The 19,000-nt window shown below is 31.5% G+C and overlaps 1 protein-coding gene across 1 annotated transcript; it reads left to right on the plus strand.

Moving 5' to 3' along the window:
• The first annotated feature begins 5,392 nt into the window (after positions 1-5,392).
• LOC107014890 (RNA pseudouridine synthase 7) lies at positions 5,393-13,825 on the plus strand. Its single transcript, XM_015215003.2, has 12 exons — positions 5,393-5,549; positions 5,636-5,679; positions 5,770-5,847; positions 6,140-6,240; positions 6,449-6,536; positions 7,914-7,992; positions 8,120-8,202; positions 9,876-9,941; positions 10,072-10,128; positions 11,333-11,464; positions 11,917-12,146; positions 13,262-13,825. The coding sequence occupies exons 1-12, from the start codon at positions 5,459-5,461 to the stop codon at positions 13,362-13,364; spliced, it is 1,152 nt and encodes a 383-aa protein (XP_015070489.1). The 5' UTR covers positions 5,393-5,458; the 3' UTR covers positions 13,365-13,825.
• Positions 13,826-19,000: the final 5,175 nt, after the last annotated feature.

Below are 19,000 nucleotides of genomic sequence, written 5' to 3' on the forward strand. Positions count from 1 at the left end.
TTATTACTAATGCCTACAATATAATGTTTACAGCTAATTCTATTATGATCGATGATTATTGGTTAATTAAATTTTTAAATGTTTAGAAGACGCAAATTGTGAAAACGAGAAAGTTAGAGATGGATGTGTTGACATATTAGAAGAATAAAACTAAGAATGAGGACATTTTAGACAAGAATATAACTTGTGTAGTGGATAAGACGAGGAAAGCAAAGTTGAGATTATTGAACTTGGCTCATCGTCCTCTGACTCCTCTCCATTACATCTTTTTTTTCATTTTCTAAACTGCATATTTAGATAATTGACACTTATCATATTTATAATTTAAGGATCCAAATTAAATTAATTTAACAAATTTCTTAATCATAATTAAAAATAAATTTAAAAAAGTTAAGAAAATATCATCTTTCGCTAATTTGGCTTCTCATTAATATCATTATTTTTATGATAAATGTTTTACCTCTGAATAACTATCATTTTCCTAATCTAGAGTTAAAAGAATATCCCTTCGTTTTCTAATTTTTTTTTTATATCTGACCAAAAAATGAAGCAAAATAATTAGGGAAAAAAGAGCAGACCAACTTTATTTTTTAAAAAATAGAAAATATTCTAAATATATTTTGCATTTATTATTATACAATATCTTCTTTCCTCTCCATTTTTTTTTTTTGGCATAAATTATTCGTCAAATAATTTTTTTTGTTACTGATTAAAAAATACTTAAAGATTTTTTTTCCGTCAAAAGGTAGTCTACGTGATTCAATTAAAAAAATAATGGTATATGTTAAAAGTTAATTTAGATAACATGATCTAATTTTTAGAGATTATCTCGAGTTGTTTTTCTGTATTTTGCATCTCCTATGTATTTTTTTTATTTATTAAGGATATCCTTGTTTCAATTGATTAAATTTTTAAATAAAATTCTAATTAATATCAATGAGAAATCGGAAAATATAATTAAAGTGATGATATAAATGAGGAGTTAAAATTAGTGGAAGATGAAAATTCTCTTGCCAAAGTTGGTGAGTGTTTTTCTAATTTGTTTTTTAACTATGATTAAGAGACTTGTTAAATTAATTTAATTTAAATTTTTAAATATGAATATGACAAATGTGACTTATCATTAAGGAAATGGAGAGAAAGTGTAACGGAGATAAGCCAAGTCTAAGATTATTTGTGTATGTGAAGATGAGATACATAATAAGGAGGTGTGAAAAGTTGAATAAGGTGAGTATGAAACGAGGTGCATAAGTATATGAAAAAAGTAATTACAAATGATATGACGTATTTTCTACTTATCAAAAATATGACATTACATAAGACAATTCGAAGAATACTAATTATGATAATTGAGCATTGTTTTGATTTTTACGAAATAAGGGTGGTGATAGTTTAGAATACCATGTCTAACATAGTATTTATCCAATTAATCCTGTTTATCTTTTATAATATTATTAAAAACAATATTCGGAAAATTTTTATCTATGACAGCCATATAAAATTTGAATGTATTGCTCTCCCTATCCCTTATTTCTCTTTTGAAAGTCATATTTTTTGGTGTGACAAGGAATGTACTCTATCCCCTGTTCCACATTTATTATTATAAGAAAAATTTGCTCATGAGTTGTAAATGCATAATCCTTAATTGCTAAAAAGACAAAACAAAAATATCGAAACAAGTAAAATTATTATAAAGTTAAACGCATGACATGCATATATTGAATGAGTGTAAATATCCGATGCAGATAAGTTTTACTCGTATATTTCTGCTATCATCAAAGTAATAAAAAAACTCTTTTTTATCCTACTTTTCATTGCATTATTTTTAAAATCCGCATAAGTTCTATATATTCGCAGTATTATTGTTGAAATCAATTGATTTAAAGTTGTTGCTTACATCTTGGTGGGTGAAATCGTCAATTAATGGAAAGGTTGAATGCAACAATTTGAAATACATACACACCAATCAAGATGCAAGCAACGACTTTGAATCAGTTTATTCAAAGTGAAAGATTTGTATGATTAATCTTGAATTTGTAAGAAAGAGAAGATGGAAAGTCGATGTGTCATTTCACCCCTTTCCTAATGTTTTCCTTACCTTCCTAGTGAGTAAGATATTTTTGATTGCGCGTGCACATAAGTGTTTAAGTTTGAGTAATATGGTGGTCTGACTAAGCTAATACCATAAAAATATACTAAAAGTAAGTCTTAGAGCTCATGGGACTCTCATTAAGTTCATATGTGTAATATCAAATTCGTCCATCGTTTCCTACATTTGATTTAGATAAGTTATGAAAAATTTGTAATTGTATAAGCCTAACAATCAAATGTACATATAATATGGATAACGATAAATCTAGTAGTCACTTCATATAGGTACAAATTGTATATAAATTATATTCTAATACATATACAAATTCATTATAGTATTCAGACAATTATCCAAAAATTATCAATGAACTTATATTTGCGCAAAGTAAGTATGCAATTTATACATTTTCAGTAAACGCAATATCTAACTCAAATAAGTTAACATATACAAATATAAATATAGAACAATCAATAATAAACAACTGTTAGTATAGAGAAAGTCATATTTGATATGAAATTCTATTGAGATACAATTTCATGATTATATAAGATTGTTTTTCTTTTTCCCAACCAAAATTATCGCCTAAAATTCGTTAATTTTTTTGAAAAACTAATTGTATATAATATTAAATTAATGTGAAATATACAAAAAAAAAAAAATATCCAAAGCTACTGAAATTATAGTTATAAAACCTAATTAGACAAATTCTAGCGCAAGAGCCTAATAAAATTACCATAGTAGCTATATATGAAAATTCTCTTTTTGTTTCCAGATAGAAGGACATTAAAAAATTAGATATTTATTTTTTTGTTGAAATAACCACAAAATGACTAGTTTATGCTACCACAAAAAAGATCTGGTTGTATTAATTGGAGGTCCTCAATTTTTTTTACACAAGCGCTTTTCTACGAATGGATACTATGTGACATAAATATAAAATAATCAAACTCCATATTAATATCGAACAAACAAAAAACAACACTATTTTATATATGCATAAATACTATACAACACTATCGAATGTTTTAATTTCGTTCGAGACCTATAATCTTCTTACTTACGATTAGAGCCGTGAATTAAATTTTTATAAGAATCTTTTATTTGACTAAGATTAGAGATGATAATGGTGCAATGCAGTGCGAGTGTGAGACAAATTTAATTTAATTTATAAAATTCTCAGCTTGCCCATTTTATCATGCATTTCATTTTTTCCTTTTATATTTAACCAGTCCCATTTTGAAACTCATAACCGTCTTGCTCCACTTAAATTATTATTGACGCGTACATAAAGTAAATTATATTGTTATTAAATGTTTTGCCAATATTACATACCAATTTGGAACATCAAATTTAAAGTATAAACTAAATTGTTAGAAGGGAAAAGGGTCTGATATACCCTCAATTTTGTCATTTAGAGCTGATATATCCTGATTATGAAAGTGACTCATATATCCCCTACTTGTAAACAAATGACTCACATATACTCTTTTCCTCTAACGGAAATGAAAAAAAAAATTTAATCTAAATTTTTATTATTTTTTTCTAAAAAATATAATCCCATATGAGTAATTTTAATCCTCGTCAAACATATTTTTTTTGACTTTTTTTTGTTTCAATGACTAATTTATAATTATTATTTTGATAATCAAATTTATTTATTTTTCACTAATATTCTTGTAAAACTTATTGTAGATGACCAAATTTTTTCTTCGAATACGAAATTAAATTACAATACACAAAAAAAAAAGTTTTATTTTTTTTCTCTTTAAACTAAGGAATGAAAGAAAAAAACAAAATAAGAATAAGAAACTCAAATAATTATAATAAAAGAAGTCAAAAAATAGTTTATGTATGAAAAAAATTAAAATATACCTTGAACTTTGATAGAAGAATCATATATACCCCTAAATAATTTTTTTAAAAAAAATTAGAAGTATTAAATATAAATTTAAAACTAATTTTTTAACTTCCGTCAAATGAAGGGTATATGTGAGCCATTTTGTAACGGCAGGGGTATATATGAGTCGTTTGTATAACAGTAAGGGTATATATAAGTCATTTTTATAACGAGAGGTATATCAGCTCCAAATGACAAAATTGAGGGGTATATCAGACCCTTTTCCCTTGTTAGAATACCATAAAATTTGTGTAACTAACGAGAAATACTAATGATTTTACTTGAACAAATTAAAGGCAAAAGCGTAGTATGCACATTAACGCTTTTATTTTATTTTTTTGCGTCGATCTTGAAAGCAAAGTCGATATTTTTATTTTGTTTTACTATGTTAGGATTTTAAATATAAGGATTTTTTTACCACCTTGAGATCATAAATATTTATTGAATCTACTGATTTAACTTTATCAAATAAGCTTTTGCTCAACACTTTTTAATTTATTTTTTATTTTTAAAAGAATACATTTTTCATCAAAATTTTGAACTTTTTATTTAGTAGTTTGTGCAATAAAATTTTTTTTCATCAAATTAGAAGCAGTAAAACACTAGAAGGGATGAGACTCGTATCTGCTTAATTTTAAAAGATTAAAACTTTGACCTCCTCTGCTTCACCCTATTCCATATTCGATATTGCTTTAATTCCACACTGCAATCACATCACTTCATTGCTATCCCTAACTAAGATACTTTCTTTTGAATTTTTTTCTCCAACCTTTCATATTAAAGCTGAAAATAATTAACTTTCACAATTAAAAAATAATAATTATTTTTTAATATATATTTTGTATAGTACGTTATGATTTATCCAAATATAAATTTCTTCAATTCTTAATCGGAGAATCTTATTCTATTTTTATAAAACTTTTAAAATAAAAAAAATAGTTGACTAGCGCCAGCGCGATGATCATTATGTTAGAACTTTTATATCAGTATATTTTTGTTTATTTTTTTAATCCATTGTATATTTCAAGTCCCGCTTTCCTCAATTAACAATTAGTCTTTATCATTAACAAATGTTTACATTTGCAATTTCATTAATTTAATGAATCAGATTTTATTTTATACGCATCTTTTCATTTTCAAATAATTTGAAATGATTAATTTTTATAAAAATCAAAAATGTTTTCAAGTTATTTTCAAGTAGTTTTATCATTTTAAAAATAGTATAAGCCATTTTTGATGATTAATTAACCATTTGATGTTAGTAGTTAATATTTTGAATGAATTAATTTATAATTAAAATTAATTGTTTTATTTTATCAAGATTATTAAGAAGCTCTTATAATAAATGAAATGAATTACCAAAAAGTGAAGAAAAAAAAAACACTGGTACCAAAATAGAAAATACTAGTACAAAATTTGGATTGATTTTCGCAGTAATAAAATTTGGGAGGTTACCGTTCACCAATAACATGAATACGAAGAGGAAGCGAGAGGATATGGAGATTGTGTGGCAAACTCCGGCCAACCCACCGGAACGCCATGACTACATCTTCCGTAATGGTAACCTTTTTTCTCTTCAGTTCCCACTTTACGCTGTCTTTTTTCTGCAACAAACTTTTATGCCTTTTTCTGCTTTACTTGTGCAGGAGTACGCTATGTTAAGCCTTACTACTTCGAATTCATCTCCCATGTACGATTACTGATTGATTTTGTCACTGTCTTAATGAATTTGTCAAAACCCTAATTAAACCCTGAATTTGAATTCAAATTGATTTTTCAGGTGAAGAATAGGTGGGCTGGAAAGACAATTGTTGATCTCTTCTCTGATGAATTTAAAGGAAGACCTCGTGATTACTATGTATGTCGGTGCTAAATTGTTGCATTTCGTGTGTCTGTGTTGATTATGCATGTGTCTGTGTTACTTGAATGGTTGCTATTATAAGTAATTGGTTGATATATATTACGTTTCTAGTAGGCTGCACTGTGATTGTAGTTTTTGGATAAGAAATTATGTGAAGTCGAATTATATGAGAGATGATAGCATGTATTATAGCTTACCTTGCTTGTCGATCACATTTTGGTCATTTACGTAGCTAATGGATTGTCGAATTTTGTGTATAGCTGAATTTGATGGTTTTGACTTATGCTAGGAATCTGCCGTTAAGTCTGGACGTATACAAGTTGATGGACGAAAGGTGTCTGTTTCATATGTAGTTCAGTCATCACAAAAAATTAGCCATTTCCTGCACAGGTTCGTACTGTTCAAGTTCTGGCCTCAGACAATTTTTTATCGATAATATGCTTCTGGTTGGTTTCTTCTGTGTTCAATCCTTTAATAGATTTTGGTTTTCTTAATTTAACGCATGTAAGTGACAGATCTTAGATTCAGATCTGCTTTGATATTTCTTAATTCTGTTCTGTTATGCAATTATGAGAATATGACTAACAAAAGGCTGTAGGCATGAACCACCAGTGATGTCGTGGGATGTCGAAATACTATGTGAAGAACCAGATGTGCTAACAGTTTGCAAGCCTGCTTCTGTTCCTGTAAGCTAATAATGATTCTCTCGTTATATCTTTGTTTCTTGAGAAAATGATATGTGAAGATTGCTTGGACTATGTTAAGACTTAAGAACATTTAAAACTTTGAAAGAACCAAACTTACTGATGCTCAGAATAATTTGTAGATATTAGGTGAATTTTTAAGACACTCTGCCCCTGCTGATGCTATAAATGTGATCACCTTGAGTGGACAGATAATATAGTACAATCACTGGATCCATCAGGCCATTACTCAAGCACACATTAAGAATCCATCAATCCTGAAACTGAAGTGGAACAATTAGCTGGCATACTGTGAATCTAGCATGCAACGCATATGGGCCTTTTTCTTCTTTTTTTCAAACTTATAACTTTAACATTTCTTTTTTCTGTTTTGAATAAGTTGACATAAATTATGATATAGTTTTGTGTTTAGATCTGATATTTCAATATTGACCTAAAGAACATGGGTAAGCTCCTGTTATCAATGGTTCAACTCACGTTAAGCTCTTTTATTTCAGATTAAGTGAAGTGCATAACCATGCTCCTATACTCACTATTATTATATTTCTATTTTTCCTTTTCTCTCTCTCTTTTTTTTTTTCAGTTTGATTCACTGATTCTCTGTCTAACTCGTGTATTTCCCATGGTTGCATAACTCAAAATTTCTTTTTAGTTTTTATCAAGATTACTAATGAACCTACTATGTTTGAACCCTCACCAGAAGATAGTAAGAATTAGGAGAAAGGTGTTCCTTTAAAATATGGATCAGCAAGTCAAAAGGAAAAACGGCGACCTTCTGTTACTAAAGGAGGACCTGGTCCTCAAAGCCACTATTAATTGTGTTGACACTCAAAACACCTTCTTATATTTGTTGGCCCTTAGAAGATATGGAGAACATTGTATTTTAAGAGGTAGTTGTGCAATGCCACAACTTTTTAAAATATTATATCTTGGACGCGTAACTCATGTCTGAACTGGCATTTCATCATCTAATTGCTCTTGTTCCCCTGTTTCACCATTCATGTAAATAATGTGAACATCTTCTCACATATAGGTGCATCCATGTGGAAATGTTCTTCTATTGCCTCCAATATTTCAAAGACCTAGTACTTAACTTTTGTTTCAGAGTTGACACTTGTCTCCATTCTCCATTTACATGCTGCATCGCATTTCACTTTTGCCACTTGATTGCATGCTTGCGATATGTTCCTTTGGAGTACTGAAGGTTGTAGATTAAATATATTCTCACCATGTCATAACCTTTCAATGATCTAGTATTCATGTTTGCATTGAATGGCTAACTCATTTTTGATGATATTGTTGTTTTTGCCTTGATTCACCATCCATATGTATAATGTAAGCAATCCTTATCATTTGTAGGTGCATCCATGTGGACAATACCGCAAGAATACGGTCGTTGGTATACTACAAGCCGAGTATGGCCTGGCACCTTTATTTCGTATCCTCTGTTTCACTAGAAGCAGCAGGGCATAATTTTTTGGTCCTGTTCATAATGTCATTGAGTATTTTTCCTTGTTCCATCAAATGTAGCAATTTGTTCTAGTCTTCTCTTGACTCTTTATTAGCGGTTCATCGCCTAGATCGCTTGGTCTCAGGACTACTTATTTTGGCTAGGAGTGCTTCTAGGGCTGACCTCTTCAGGCAACAGGTATACTTTCTGTTTTTACGATTATATGCAATGAATTGCACAATGACAGATCACGGATTCAATAAAAATAATGGATCTTGATTGCGTCACTGCTGTCTAACCACACCTATTTCTCCTTACTGTTTGTCAACATGTTGGCGGTGTGGGACAAATAAGCTCCAAATATAACCAGGTTTAGAGCCCGTTTGGATTGGTTTAAAAAAGCGGCTTTTAAGTCAAAAATAAAAAGTCAAACTGAAATGACTTTTTAAGTCAAAAAATAAAAAGTAGGGGGATACCTACTTTTGGTTTTTAACTTATTTAAAGTTATTTTTAACCTTGTCAAACACTGTCTAACTTATACTTATTTTAAGTTACTTTTATTTTTGCCAAACGATGTCAAAAACCGACTTTAAAGTACGTTTGACCAAACTTTTAAGCCAATCCAAACACCCTCTTAGTAGAACTCCAATAGCTGTGTGCACAATTTCCTGTTGAGGAGGTGTTATAATAGTTCCTGTCAAAATTTGTGAAAATGATTGTTGACATATATGATACTTATACTAAATGCTTGATTTAACAATCATACTTTGTGATCCAGGAAATGAAATTAAGGGAACTTTTTTTCTAGTTCTAAATCTAATGAACAGGGAAGCATATTGCAGGATTATTTGGAGTGTGGCATTTGAAACCTCACTCGTCCAACTCAAATTTCTTAATTTGCTATCTGTGTCAGGAGACTCTTGTTGAACTAATTGTGGATACTGTTAGCTCTTCCAAAATTTTCTTAAAGAAGAGGTAGAATACCTTGCAGTTGATGTTGGTTTTATTACATGGGGACTATTTTCTGCTTCCTAAAATTCTACAGCAGAGGTTCTTAAAAATTATTTTTTGATATTTTGGCATCAATATCTGAGCTCATGAAACAACTGCTGTATAATTGATGTATAGAGTCGATATTTGACCTATTAACTTGTCTGGGGTAGGACGTGGAATACCTTTTTGGTTTTGGATTTGGACAGGTTATTTTTTCTTAGGAAAAGATTCAGATATGTTATCTCTATCTTGTATTTTGATTGGTATTTTGGGTTGTTGAAGCTATTCCAGTGAATAACTCCCATCATTGAAAATACAGTATTCTTATGGGGTTGAAGTTAGCTTTGTCAGAAGTTTCTTGGTTTATACATATATTTTGCACCCAATCTCAAGCTCAAGTGCATTGCTTGAGAGAAGTACCTCTGAGTTACTTGTAGGATTTTTTTGGTGACATTTCTTGGATTTGTTTTCTTCTCCTATTCTTGTTATTTGTCTCAGCTGCTAAACTTCACTGAACTTCTGCAAGTGGAACTGGTTTAGGTTAAAATTAACCAATTCCAGTTATTTGGACAGTGATAATTGCGCGGCCTGGATATTTTGCTACAAAATTCCAGTTATTTCAGAAGAGTATCTAGTGATTCCTTCATTTGCTATGAAATTGATCTTTGAAATGGTTGGGGCGGAAGAGTCTGTAAGAACTTGTAAAGTTAAAATAACGTATTTCAGATTAAGAAATCCATATTCCCATCCAGTAACCAATATTTTGCTTGATTCCATTTTTCGATTCCCCTAGTCTGGTCTGTGTCCTATCTTATGTTGAGTTATAACTGAATAGCTCTTTCTAAAGCCTTATTAAGTACACACCTTGCTTTTTTCAGATAGAATCAGGGGTAGTGCAGAAACGGTATATTGCAAGAGTAATTGGAGTATTCCCAGATAAGCAGGTATTCATTGTAAAAGCCAGGCTGTACATCTCGCTATTCATTCCCCTAGCATCCCCTCTTTAACTCTCTTTTGAAATCATTCTCCCTCAAAATGACCTTTTCTACTTTTTCTCCTTGCTTCTTTCCTTAGCAAGTTGTGAATGCTAATGTCAATTACAATGCTCGAGAAGGGAGGAGCACAGTTGAGGTAAGATGTCTCCTTGACGTGTGTATACTACTAGTGCCTGCTGGCTCTTTCTAGTAGGTTTGCTCCTTTAGCTTTTGTGTCTTGTTTATAAAATTTGATCAACTTATGATATTGGTTGATTCAGCTCCAGCATTGAGCATGACTTGCATTTTTGTATTGGAACAAGTAACAGCTACGAACATATTATTTTCCTATCTGGAGGGAAGCTCCCTTTAGGACTCAAAGCTTTCTTTTCAGCTGCAGAATGCTTGAATATTGCACATATGATGGAATAACGATTTACACTATTTCTCGTTCAGTATCTACATCTTAGAGCCAAATGGCGACCTATATTCTTAAAAGAGAAGCTACATCAAACCCCCCCTGCTTCCCCATGCCCGTGCTTCATTTGTTAACTTTTCTTGTTGCAAGTAACGCAACATAGTGATTGTGAATTTTCCAGTATCTAAGCTAGTTTCTGGAGAACTTGAAGAATTCGTTTTGCCCCCCTATATTTCCCATCCTTAAATTCATTACTCTTAGTCTATCACTAAATGATAAGATCAATTATATTTATCTATAATACTAACCTGGCTGATTTGCTTATTCTTACACATCGCTTTTCCACCAGTTTCTATCACAAAGTCCAGGGAAGTTAAAAGCTGATACCAGAACAACATTTAGAAGACAAAATATGATATGTAGGTTTCTGTCCAAATGAACAGCATCATATGTTTCTCTTCTTATCTTTTATGAACTGTTATTTAGTTCTGACTTCTGGGATTATTTTTGCTTCTGTACTTTTGTTGCTATTTGAAGTTTTCTTTGTTATTTTGGAGCCTAAATCCATTGTTGTTCTTATCTTGCAAATCTTTACCTCAGCATTTGTTCCTACTACCAGCAACTCAGTTTCTACTGTTGCATCAGATATGCTGAGCCACCAAATTTTAGTTGAGAACTGTTTTTGTCCTTTTTCATCGGGTGGGGTGATCATGTTCCAACTCATCCGCCTGTGGAGATCAAAATTTCAATGCAGGGCTGGACGTAAATCAGCAATTAAATTTTCCTTTTTCTTGTAATTGTAACGCTGAATGATTTGCTGTGCGAGTTCTTTCAACCAGTTGATTGTTCTTTGGGCTTTGGAGAACAGACTTTGTTATGCGGCTTTCTGTTTCTTGTTTGATATTTTTACTTGCTAGTAATCTTGGGCAAATCATACTAGTAGGTGGGGGATAACCAGGGAAATAGTACTGCTTCACTGAAGGGGAAGGCTGCCTGTACGAAATTTACAAGGATTAGTACCAATGGGAAGCAAAGCATCGTTTTGTGCGAACCCGTGACTGGCAGGACACATCAGGTAATTAAAATGTGATTTTTTACAATTTTCTCGTATCATTTATGTCCACTCTTTAGTCTTTCCTCAACTAATTCAAAAGAGACACCTTTTTGCATTTTGTTGAAGATCTCTTTGCTCTTTATTTATATATTTTTTGAGTTGAATAATCTTTCTGCCCGAGTTATACCTCTGCTTATCATTCTAGCTCTTAATTTTCTTTTTAATAATCCATAATTAACGTGTAATAGATATCATTTTTTGTTAAATTGCTTCTTCAAATTATTTATTCCTTTAATATAAGGTACCTTTTGTCGTCCATTTTAATGGCCATTTCTATTTAACACTCTCTGGTTGAGGCATTTCTAGTGAATGTGGTTTCTGGAATTTGTCTTCCTGTTGGTTCGAGCAGTGGAAATTTTCTCTCTATAAGGATTATTAGCTTGTTATACCTAATGAAAGTTTCTTTGCAACAGATACGTGTGCATCTGCAATATACAGGTCATCCAATAGCCAATGATGTGCTCTATATGTCTGAATTTGTGTCTAGTCGCGCTGCTGAAGGATTGAGCGCGGATAGAGCTGCAGCAAAATCATGTTCTCCTCCAGATCCCATCTCTCGAACTAGTGACATGGAAAATGACTCTAATGAAGATTTCAGCATTGATCCTATGTGTACAAATTGTCCAAATCTTGCTCCGAAAGGGTAAGGATGGTCTCTGTCTTGCATAATTCTTGACAGGTCCGTTCTTGAGTGCACGTTCAACCTTAGAGTTACTGTCCATACAGGTCAAGGGTCTGTGGTGACCCTTAAATTTCGACAATTTAACCTGTTAGTCCTCTTAACAGTATTTGGATATGACTGACCTGATAATATTGAAACATAGAAATTTGCTTAAGGAGTATTTAGAGGATACGTTTGTTGTGAATTTTTTAAGCCATAAAATACCTTGATGTCTGAAAGCCAAGAGACATCTTCCTTCTTAGCTATATCCAGGTTTGCTCCTTAAGCCAATTGTTCCACAATGACCGCTCTCTTCTGCTATGCCATTGCATTTAGACCTATGAGCTCATCTAAAATAATGAATTTTCTTGCTTATGATTCCCAGAACCACTAATATCCACCTTTTGTTTGCATTTAAAAAACTTCACGTTCTTGGCTAACACAACATCTTATCTTGGTTGTTTTTCACTGAAGGGAACAGCACCATTGTTGTACCCTTTCCATGAATCCCTCTGCTTCTAGCCAGATGCTCAAACTTAAGGTTACAGCTCTTTCTTTCCCTCTGTGTGATTAAGATCAATATAATTTAGTCAGAAGCAATCTTATCCTAAACCCGAAGATTAAGCACAGACCACTTTCAAAATAGAGTAAAAGTTAGACAAGAGAATTTGATATGACTGTAATGCCCACCAAGATCAGTATACCAACTGTTTGCTATGGAAAATGTAGGCTGAAATGTTAAATATCCTATGTTCCAATAGTTCAAGGTCATCTTGGCACCAGAAAGTCATCTAAACACTGACATGCTTACTGGTACTGAGTGTAAAATTACTAGTGCGCTTTAGCCTATATTTACGGAGTATTTTCCAGACAAATCTTCTTTGTTTGCTCATCTAAGATCTTGTCTTCTTTTATGACTAGATGGTTGGTAAGTTGATGGGCCCCCTCGGTTGGTTTTAATGAGGGCTATTGTGAATTGTGGCTAGACTAGTCTGGTCGTTGTTTCAGTTGCAAAAAGTATAACTTGTGAGCTTGCTCTTGGTTGTGGAAGCCTTTCTCATATCTGGCTTGATGCCCCTTGTTATTTAAAAATGCAGGTATGAGGGTAATGAAGAGGGTCTATGGCTGCATTGTGTAAAATATTCGGGACCTGACTGGATATATGAATGTCCACATCCAGATTGGGCATCTCTAAGTTGATATGCACTTTCAACATTCATTAGGTCTGATTTCAGAACTTTGTTATTCTCTTGGTGCTTTGTGTCTTGTGCTCTGTTCATTCTTGTGCAGCGGTATGCACTGTGTCCTGGTAAACTCCTGTAGTTCTGGGAATTTCTTACCGGGGAGGCACCCAGACAGTGTTTTGGTTGGATTGGCTACTTTGAATTTGGATTTACGGGAGGGGCTAGCTCTCGTATGCCTTTTGAGTTCAATTGGCCTAAAAACAAGTGTTTGCAGCAATTTTGAAACAATTAATGGACGTCGTCTGTGATTGGCTGAGGTGATTTTGTTTCACCTTCTTAATTTATTGGATTACGGAGAATCTACCCTTTTGTTTGTAAAACAGCATCACGTTGTCTTCGGCAGTTAATTGTTGACTGGTTTCGGTTGTAAAATTGCAATATCAGGAAATAATCCTTATTTTACTTTCTCTGTGTTTCCATCTGTTGTTTTGGTTGGTTACATTTTCTTTTTTTGAAGTTTCTTTTTGTTTAGTTGATTAGATCTAAAAGATTAACTCAATAGTGAAAGCGACTATATGAATTGAAATGGCTGCTGCTTTGCGAGGAGCTTGTACGTGACGCTGGGAGAGGAGTACATGGTAATATTTTTGTTCATGAGATGGTGGTTTAAGTTAATTAAAATAGCTCCTGGAACAAGTTTCCGTTTTATATGTTCAGTCTATTTAAGTTAAATGATTATGTTAGGTATTTATAATTTTACCCCACATATGTCATCATCTTGTCACTTTCAGTCCTCAAGTTGTGCCTTTTTGTCCATATTCAGATGAGAATTGGTAAAAAAAAATAAAAATCTACCGTAACAATCATTTTCAATCATCAACAAAAAATTCTCCTTAGTTAACCCTAAGTTGAAGAATTAGCCTAGCTGCAGTCCTTTATGGCCAATTCTGTTTTTTTTCATCAGTAACAAACGCAGGCGTCATTCTCCACCTAGTGTCCGTGCCTACCTTAAGTTTTGACTAAATTCGGAACGTATATTATAAGGCCTGTTATATGGTGGTGCTCCTAATAGGATTCTCTATACCCCTGAGAGAAAGAGGAAGTGTTAGTTTGAGCGATCCAGGCTGCCTCCTTTTTCTTTTTGCCAAGTACTAATGATTTTGTGGAGTTTGAATGGCATTTTTGAGGTAGTATTATGCTACCTTGATAGTCCTTATTTACTCAGCCTCATCTCTCACTGAAGTCTGTTGACATAAATATGCCCTTCCTTCAGAATTATTACTTAATTTTATGCCAAAAAATAACGAAATTAGTACTAAAGATTGTGGAATTTCCCCCAAATGTCTGTCCTTTACCAGACCAAAGCATTAAAGAGTAAGTTAAGCATTAATGCATGTACCAGATCATCTAATTCCTTTTTTTTTTTTTTTGGCCTTAGACATTTATTTTCGCTTTTTTTTATCCACCCAATTCCAGAAGGATAATAGTTCCCACTTCCGCTCTCAATCACTTGAGCTAGTGAAGTAAATGAGGGGTACTTTTTGTTGGGAAAACGCGGACAAGCAAAAAAATATATATGGTAAAAGTGATGGAAATAAAATGGGAAAATAACGACACCAAAAATTTTACGTGGAAATCCTTCTGAATAAGGAAAAAAACCACGGGCCAAGAGGAGCAACTGATATTACTATAGTAAGGAATTTTACACTGTGTAGTCACGAATACAATACTCAAAGTGACTACTACACACTCAAAAGGAACAACACTCTTTTGGTTTCCGTCTTACTAAAATATCGCTCACACTCTATTTTTCTTCACAGACTATTTTCTTGTTTAGTCTATGGAATACCTCACTTTGCTCTCAAAATGGTTTTTCTCTCTAACTTGGTGTGTTCTACAAATGAGCAAGAATGCTCTATTTATAGAAGGATAAAACCATGCTTATGTCACTAATGACATAGGTAAATATAGCAAAGTCAAAAAACGGTTGCAAATCTTACCAATTTGCCAACTATCAAATCTTTTCTTTTCAACTCCAATTACTATTCCTTTTTAACAATTGCTTGTACCAATTGAATAGCTAAAGTTGACTAAAACAATGGGATGGATTCAACACTTTTTGTATCAATTTCCACTTTAAGGATATTTTAGATCCTTTTCTGATTAATTTTTGATATTTTCACCTTTTTACCAATAATTTTGGAATATGCCACGTAATCTTCAAGACTTCATACCCCATAAACTTAGGATTTATGCAATTTAGTCCATCGAAAAACCTCTTTTAACATGTTTGAGAATGTTTCATAAAGGATTGAACACAAACCACAGTGATTGAGAAAATCTAGAGAATGGAGTTTTTACAAGGTTAGTCAATATTCTAAATTTCTCACGAGTTTCATACATAATCTATCATTTTTTTCGGAAGCTTAAATTTACATGTATTTTTTACTATCAACTCTTTATTCTAATCTTCCGAAACAATTTTAAATATATTAGAAAATAGAAATGTATGAAGGAGGGCCAGAAGGTACATTTTCCCTAATCTAAACGTTGATGGTACCTTATATATTCCCCACTTTGATATTTGACAATTTCCCAATTTTTTTCTAGTTCAAACGAAACCAAAACTGTTGATTTTTAAAGCTATTCCAGAACTTGCCTAAACCTATATATATGGATGGCAGCATGAAATTAGATGCAAATAGTAAAAAAAGTTACAATTATGCAACCTAATGATAAGTATTAATGAAGTATGTTCCAACAATTCCATCAAATAAATCATAAGAAGTCTCTAGCAGCCTAATTAAAGGAAAAAGAATCCTATTGATAATTCATTCATTAATTAATCAAGTATTAGCCTAATGCTCGTGACATAATTAGATTCAATGTATCAAGTAAATCATAGGAGGACCCCCTTGTGTTTACTGGTAGGACAATAATTTTGATAAACTACTAAAATTATCATTTAATACGGTGTATAAAAGAATAGTACTGAATCATGATGCATATTAGTAATGTTGAGCTAGTTTCTTTTTTTATTTGATTGTTTGGTTCGTTGTATTAAATGAATAGGGTTATATAGTGTATTTATAAGAATAAGAATGGTAGCCACATTGTTGTACTTACAATACATAAGAATAATACTTGAATAAATTGAAAACACTAACGCATGGATGATTAAATAATATCAAAGCTAATACATGTAAGTATTGGGGTCTCCATGTAAGTAATATGGTATTGCGATGGTTCGAATTAATTCTAATAGTATTGGAAATTACACTATTGTGCAACTTAATTAGTTATAATATGTTATCAATCTAGTTTTTAGGTTAAATTCAAGTATATACATAATGCATCACCGCTATATAATTATATTTTAATCCTTTTATATTATCATATCATTGGAAGAATATTTAAAATATAAATTTTATAATCTTAAAAGTATGATAAAAATGAAATATGTAAAAATAATCTGATAGGATAAGAATTCTTTAGTTTATTTGGGGGTGGGGGTGGGGGGTGTTGGGGTCAAATCTATTGTAATGATGGAGGGTTAAGGCGTCACCCTGACCTGTGCATTGCTCCAAAAAATCCAATCTTATAAGTGAAGGAAGTAGATATTTGTTAATAGTGAGCATAGCTGCACATAGTTTATATTTTAGGGCGATCAGTTAGACATTATTCTATCGAAAAAAAATATATGAGTAATATGTACGAAAAATTATATTTAGTTTAATTTATAAATATAGTAAATCTTGGATATTTTTAACGAAATTTTTAACTTCATTATATTCGTATTGGTGAGAATAGAACAGTTGAGTATAGGTAACTTGTAGAGGGACTACTCCTTTAGAATGTAAATTATGGACATTTAATAAATCAACCACAAAATATACAATCAAACCGTTGTATTTAGCCATGATCAAATGCCTAATTATTCTTGTGAGCTCTAATTGGCCCCAAGCATGGTATTTCTTCAATGTCATTCTTTATTAAGTTTTTAACTAAATTCTTGTGTAGTACGTACGTGTTTGTATATATATATATATATCGCGAAATTAGGTCAATTCTGAATGTTTATAACTTTGAAACTCCTTCATGGTATATACTACATTAGACTTTGTGTGAGAAGGAGTTATATGTAAAATCAACTTAACTAATCAAATGACATAAAAATTATACAAAATTTAATATATTTTTAAATTAGATGAGAAAGAGCTAACGTACACATTTCTCTTGAATAATAACACTTTTTTTCGTACTTGTTGTCTGTGATATCTGAGAAATATATGATACTGCTACTTCAAAATCGAAGATCTCATGATTAAAGTATATAAAAGTGGAAAGGATAAAAACTAAAGTATAGAGAGATGTATACCTATAATTAGGAGAAATATAACAATCGTGGAAGAAGAAAATGTATCAAAAGTCAAAAAGGTGAGAGAGAGTGCAACTGAAATCTAGCTGTGATCCCATTTAATTTAGCTGGAATATCCTCCATCTTCGTAGTGGATGGTATACACTTAACGTGGCGAAATGAGAAATTTCATTAACGATATTTAAGATTTAATGTGTATAATATTAAAGTAGTTTTTGATATACAGTATCATTTTCTGTATACCGAATATATTCTTCCAGTCTAATGTGTGCCATTCGAGATAATGAGAACTTGAACCCCTTTAATTTTACAAATTTTCTTGTAGTTTTATGTCATTTTATTCTATATTTTTTGTACCGTCCCCTTTATATTTTGTTTTAGGCTTAAGTCATCTGCAGCCCCTTAAAGTTATCCTCATAATTCACTTAGACACCTCAACTAGGACCAGTACCTATTGAACACCTGAACTGTTCAAAAAGTATACCTATTTAACACAAAATGTTGAGGTGGCAAAAAAAGTATTTTACACTTCCTCTAAGCGCGTGAAATTTTTTAAATAATGTTTTATTTTTATTTTTTCCAAAAAAAACTTAATACTTTTGCTTTTTTGAGTGCCACTTGGCATTTAGATAATTTAATTTTAAAAAATATATATTTAAAACTAATACTAATTCTTAAAAGAAAAAAACAAAAAGCCCCCACCCAACCCCTGTAACTCGTCTTCTCCACGAAGACCAGTGCATCCATTTTTTTCTTACTTTTTTCTATTCTATTTCTTTTCGATATTTATTAAAAAATAAAAAATGAACATGCTAACTAAATTTGGAGGAAAGAAAGAAGAAAGAACATTGGATTGAAAAAAATTAGTCGATGACCTCCATTTCGGTTAACTTTGAACAAATATTACCATTCAAATTAAAATGTAAACCCATTAAAATTATCAAACATAATATCAGATTGATTCAATAAAATTAATTTAGCTCCTCTCAATTTCTCTTTTTTATTGATCTCAAGATTGACAGAGTGTCTTTCTTTGTCACTCTTATATCAGTCTTTTTGAATATCTCTCACGTATTAAGAATAAAAAATAATTATGCATTCAATTAACAAAGAAATTGTATTTGTCCTTTGAGGAAGAAATCTTGCTAGGAAGAAGATGAGAAGAAAGGGGATGGGGTAGGGTTGGGCTTCTTATTTATTTTATTTTATACAAAAAATAGATGGAAAATTTATTTGAAATAATTTTCATTCTTTTTAACATAAATTTATTTTTC

Source organism: Solanum pennellii, chromosome 3, assembly GCF_001406875.1.
Source record: "Solanum pennellii chromosome 3, SPENNV200".
In the NCBI taxonomy this organism is placed as follows: Eukaryota; Viridiplantae; Streptophyta; class Magnoliopsida; order Solanales; family Solanaceae; genus Solanum; species Solanum pennellii.

Excerpts from the sequence above, each read along its gene's own strand:
- LOC107014890 (XM_015215003.2), top strand. The coding sequence starts at position 5,459 with ATGAATACGAAGAGGAAGCGAGAGGATATGGAGATTGTGTGGCAAACT. Across the intron at positions 9,942-10,071 it reads GAGTATTCCCAGATAAGCAG|CAAGTTGTGAATGCTAATGT; the intron begins GTATTCATTGTA and ends TTCTTTCCTTAG. Across the intron at positions 10,129-11,332 it reads AAGGGAGGAGCACAGTTGAG|GTGGGGGATAACCAGGGAAA; the intron begins GTAAGATGTCTC and ends TCATACTAGTAG.